The 6,000-nt window shown below is 34.1% G+C and overlaps 1 protein-coding gene across 1 annotated transcript in view; it reads right to left on the reverse strand.

The window, feature by feature from the left end:
- FAP (fibroblast activation protein alpha) overlaps positions 1 to 6,000 on the reverse strand; it is a 72,645-nt gene that overhangs the window by 35,289 nt on the left and 31,356 nt on the right. Inside the window, exon 12 of the mRNA XM_059394080.1 lies at positions 3,090 to 3,134. Coding sequence (XP_059250063.1) covers positions 3,090 to 3,134 — 45 coding nt within the window. The remainder of the gene's footprint in view (positions 1 to 3,089; positions 3,135 to 6,000) is intronic.

Raw genomic sequence — 6,000 nt, forward strand, 5'->3', positions numbered from 1 at the left:
TTCTTTCTTTTTTTTTTTTTTTTTGTCTGTTCTCTACAGGACAAGAAAAAAATTTGTTTGAAGTGAACTTCTTGTTGTTATTTTTCTGATCAAATACCAGAGGAGATCTTAGGTTATTTCCCCCAAATTAAAACACTGAATATTTCATGCTGGAGGACAGAAAGTTATAGGTAAAGTTCCATGTGCTAGTTCCATGCCTTGCTTAGGTGCATTGCTTTATGCCAGTCATTCAATCTCACACCTCTAATTCACAGGCGGTTTCCAAGTGTTTTTCAGTTTAAATTTCCTTAATAAATTTTAAAGGAACAACTTTTCTAAAATTGCTCTTTAGTTTTATACTAACATGGCTAGCCTGTGAACTTTCTCTAAAAACTTCATAAATATTACTTGAACAAATGTCTGAAAGACATACATATTTCTAGGTTATTTCTGAGTAGTTTTATTAAGCCATTGGTTTGATTATAGGTCAAAGGAAGCTATCCAGAATATTATGACATATGAGTTATGAGCATGTAAAGTTATAGCCTGAGACAAAAGAGTCAAAAGACATCTCAAAACTTACAACGTCTAATGAATGGCCTCTTCAAAGCAGCTGCCTTTGGAGAATGTGAGCTTATTCTTGGAGGCTATCAGTGCAAAGATTTTCCGACAATACCTCTTCCGGTATTTAGAAAATTTATAGACTACTGGGTAAATTTTAAGAGATCAAGATGAGTTCATGAAAAAATAATTTTTCTCAATAGAATTCCAAAGCTACAGACCTTAAAATGATCTAGCACAAAATCATAGGTTGCAGATAAATAAGGCACTGTTCACTAGATTTATTTTGGCATGATTTTTTAAAAATAATTTTTTATTTAATGTAAGGATCTCACCTTCCTTTGAAGGATATGCGTGTGCCTCCACAGAAGGTAATTAAAACAATGTTCTATGGGTTTAGAAGGCAATTAATTAATTAATCGATCCATTCATCCAGCTCATTTGTGGAGGTTGCAAGGCTGGTTCTATCCAGATTGTAAAAATTGATAAGATACAAATGTTGAGGGGTGCCTGGGTGGCTCAGTGGGTTAAAGTCTCTGCCTTCGGCTCAGGTCATGATCCCAGGGTCCTGGGATCTAGCCTTGCATTGGGTTCTCTGCTCAGTTTGGAGCCTGCTTCCTCCCTCTCTCTCTGTTGCCTCTCTGGCTACTTGTGATCTCTGTCTGTCAAATAAATAAATAAATCTTTTAAAAAAATGTTGACTCTAAGATGCTTACAAATAAGAGATTTCAAAAGATGCATTCTAAAATATTTCAGAGTATTTTGAATGCTGGTAGCATTTTCAGGATAAACGGGTGTGGATTCCTGAAATCATGAATTTGAGAAGACTGTTGGTATCATTGCTTATCTCTTTGTACAATCATCAGACGAGATCGGGCGCGTTCAGGGTGGTATGGCCATAGACCTCTTTGTAAAATCATATCATTCATGTTATTCTGCAGTAAATCCAGCTATGTTATTATTATGGAGAATACAACAAAGGGACGTCTTCAAGTATTTTTCTGTGCCTTCAGTCTCTACGGGAAATTTTATAATGGGAGTGAACTCATAGGTTAACTTCCCCCTTCCTCAAGTTTTCAAACAATGATCTAGGAATTACCTTTTTTGAAGATGGGCTTCAGATAGACCAACATTCCAAAAATTTAGAAAATCCTGTGCTTTTACTCCTGATTTTTCTTGTGTTACTTAGTACAGTGGCAGAATGAACTTAAATAGGACTTACCCATTTCTTTTCCTCAAGTACACACCTATCCTTGTTACCTTGCTATTTTAGAATATAACTTACACTTACTGGATGTAAATAGTAAAGTAACTACTCTCAAGTTAATGAATAAAACTGAAATATCTTTAAATGAAGACAGAGTAAGTATAGGTAAGCTAATATTGCTAAATCCAGAAAAGTGTACAAAAAAGAGTTTTTAATATCTGATGATTTTTACTTTACCATTTACCTTCTTTCTACTCACCTTAACTGTGAATTTTTATGAGTTATCATCTTACAATTGACTCTAAATCCTTTATTGTCCTTATATCATGAGTTAATATGTTAAATGAGGTCCTAAGAGTTTCCCTTGTCTTTGCATGTGCCACTCAGAGAAACTGTGTGCTTTATTTTGTTTTTAAATCCAAATGTGAGTTAAATTCAATATGCTTGTATGAAGTGGCAGCATCTACATTACGTTCATTCATTCTCTGTCCTATTGTGTATTCTTCATGGATATTAGGCACAAGTGATAATTTTGTAAAACATTATTTTTTTACACTAAAAATTCTCACAAATTACTGAATAAACCTATCCCCAAAACTCTACATATAAGTGATAAAAAAAAAAACCATAACAAAAACACACATTTTCCTATTTGGTACCACTTAAAGACTGGAAAAAATATATAATTCACTTATTCATTTCAGTTTATATGAAATATAATAAATGTAGATTATCTTTAAATGACTAAAAATACCAGTGTATTTGGTTCTTCTGGCTTCAAATGGCTAATAATTATTATTTTAAGCTGATCAGGAATTATGATCCCTTTTGAAAAAATAATCATTGTTTGTTTAATAAGAGCATTAGTTACGAATATCAGAGAGTCAATTAAAAAGCTAAGGTTGGGGGCGCCTGGGTGGCTCAGTGGGTTAAGCCTCTGCCTTCGGCTCAGGTCATGGTCTCAGGGTCCTGGGATCAAGCCCCACATCAGGCTCTCTGCTCAGCAGGGAGCCTGCTTCTCCCCTCTCTCTACCTGCTTCCTCTCTGCCTACTTGAGATTTCTCTCTCTGTCAAATAAATAAATTAAAAAAAAAAAAAAAGCTAAGGTTGGGACATGAGGAATATGGTTTGTTCTCAACAGAATTTTAAATATATAGATATTAAAATTGTCTGGCACAAAATTGCTGAAAGGACCATTACTTTTATTGTTGTAGTTTTTTACCTTGTTATTTTTTTCTATGAAACAAGTAGTGCTATTTTGGATACATTTGAAATAGTCCTTAGATAGCTGAGAATCTGTCAAGTGACATTAAAATATAAGGAAAATATAGCAAAATCATACTCCACCAGCCCATCCAGTTCTGCTTTCTTCTATATGCTCCTGGGTCTAAAAGAAAGATCACATCAAGCATACCATTAGGAGAACAGTTTTTCCTAAATACGATCTGGGCATTTGAACCAGTTAAGCTGCCTACTCAAACTGTACTATTGTAATTGAGTAACTTCACACTTGAGTTTAAGATGACCATAATCAAAATCTTATACATTAACACTATTGCATACACATAAGTAATCTAAAAGCTGGATCTTATGCAAACCTTTAAGAATTCTGATTTAATTTCCCATAAGGCAGTGCCTGGAATTATTCTGTCTGTGGAGCCTAGCACAACCTAAGCACTTAGTGTTACGTAGTTTAAAAAGCCATTTCACAGTGGAATTTAGGTTAATTTTTTTTCTTTTCTTAGTCTTATTAAGCAGATAGGAATCTTAAAATGTGCACTAGATCTTATTTTGGTGCATATTTTAGCATAATACCATCAATCATTCATTGAACAAAATTTAGTAAGCCTAAGTAAGCCTAATTGACTTTCCTAGACAAATATTTAGAGAAAGAGCATTCTAGGTGAAATGAACAACACAGAGACCAGGCCAGCTTAGTAGCATGGTTCACAGGCCACAGGCATGGTTCAATATGGCCAAGGGGAGGATAACTATTGAAAAGAGTTGAAGATGAGGAAAGATGATGGGGTATCAGAAAGATCCTGGAGAAACTCTGATGTCACCCTAGGGAGTTTGGACCCCTCCTCTGGGTAAATCCTTTGAAGGATTTCAAAATCTCAATTTGTGAAATATAATTGCAAAAATGATACAGAGAAGGGATTGGAAGTGAGTAAGATAGAAAGAGGCAGAGAGATAACTAGAAGGCTGTTGTAATGCTTGGAAAAAAGATGATAAAGGCCTACATCTAGGTATTGAAAATGAGGACAGACCAGAGAAGATGTAGCCAGAGATACTTAAAAGTTCAAATCCTCAGATTAAATTTGAGGGGCAAATGGTGACCAAAACCTCTGGTATAGATAAAAATCACCGAAAGAATAAGTTGAGGGTTGTGGCAAAGACTTGAAGATTATCAGCAATCATTTCCTCATTTTGCTAGGACTAGAGCCAAGCTCCCAGGCCTCCTTGTTATAGGATGTGGTCATGTGATAAGTTCTAACCAATGGTGTGTCAGCAGAAGTGATTCATTCCACTTCAAGGCCTAGCCTATCAAAATCTCTTATACATGATCCTCTATTCCCTTTTCCATCCCCTAACTGGATGCTGGTGGACAGGTTTGAATGACTTTCGACTAGTCTTAGAAGTCACTAGATAAGATAGCAGAACTGCCATCACCCTGAGCACCCCATCTCCCACCCCTCACCGTTCCCCACTCACCTGGACTCACTAGTAGGTGGTTACATGAATGTGCAAAACATTTCTATTATCTTAACCCACTGAATTACTGGAAGGGCTTTACTGTTGTTATAGCAGTTAGCCTATCTTGCAAATACAAGGTAATTTGGAGAATAATAAGATTTCTAGAGAACAGAAAAAGAAGAGCTGGAAACAAAAAGAACAGTCAGCGAAGAAAAAAGAGAACCATGAGAGAAGGTACTGTCATAAAAAGCAAGGGAATAATAAATCTTAAGGCACAGCTTTGTTGTCTAACTCAACACTTTGTTGTTCTTAAATCTGAAAATGTGTTCCATGTACTTACCAAATTATTTTGAAACAGAGGTTGTTTTGAAATCCTAAGGTTAATTAAACCTGGTATTCTAAATGTAATCACTGTTTTGGGCCATAAAACTAAAGTTTATATTCCAAGGAATTCCACATCTCCTTGAATAAGCATCTTACATATTCTGTCAGTTTGGATTAAAGTTGTCCCTGATTTTGATAATTAGAATTTCAGATTCCAAAGCAATTGCGTTTTTAAATGCCTTTTTTTTTTGAAAACTAAAAATTGTATCTAAATGACTGGTCTTATCGTTTTAAAGTAACAAAATTAAAGTAATAATTCCTCACACCTAGATTCAATAAAAACATTGAAGATATATTCCTCCAAAGCTGATTTATCATACGAATGGTTTCTAATTAACTACCACCATCAAGCTTATTCTTTTCTCCCCCCATGCTACTGCATTAAAGCCAAAATCTTTCTGTTTTGTATATCAAAATATAAATAAGATAAAAATAATCTTCTAGCATATTCCATCAAAATTAGTCAAGCGTCTTACAGAGTAGTGATTTAAAAAATATTTTTAGCCCGAGTAATGTTGACTATTATAGTCCTGATATATTTCCAAATAGATTCATATGACTCTTTTCTTGCAAAACATAGTGTCCTAATTTCAAGATAGAATTTAGTGATTTACTTTGATTGCTCTGTGCTTTTTTTTTCTTACATTATAAAATAGGTTTATTCTATATTTGGTTTAATGAAACATGTCTTCATAATTAGAAATCTTATGAAATGTATCCATCAAATTTCCTATTTAAAGAAAACATTTTGTAATTTCTTAGTCTCTAATATGAGCACTTAGGAACAGGCTCATTTTAAAGCTTTTAGATTGCTGAAGTACTTGTCTAACTCATTAATTTAACAGATTATGTTTGGATTTGAACAATAGAAACAATTAAAACTCAACAGTAAATCTGTGCCTAATTTTCAAGGATTTTTCCCTCCTAAAATTAGCACAGTATAGAGTACTCCCAAGATAACAGGAGAGCAGGATAATTCCATGTCATAGTCTCAGTTATCTACATGGAGCACTGAGTGTGGTACATAAACAATGAATTTTAGAACACTGAAAAAAATTTTTAAAAAGAATTAAAAAGGGGGGGAATATTTGGCTTTCTTTTGATAATATCCATTTCCTCTGAAATTTTTGCTTCTCAATTTTTACACTGAATAGAACATAGCACCATTTGCA

This window comes from Mustela nigripes, chromosome 3, assembly GCF_022355385.1.
Source record: "Mustela nigripes isolate SB6536 chromosome 3, MUSNIG.SB6536, whole genome shotgun sequence".
In the NCBI taxonomy this organism is placed as follows: Eukaryota; Metazoa; Chordata; class Mammalia; order Carnivora; family Mustelidae; genus Mustela; species Mustela nigripes.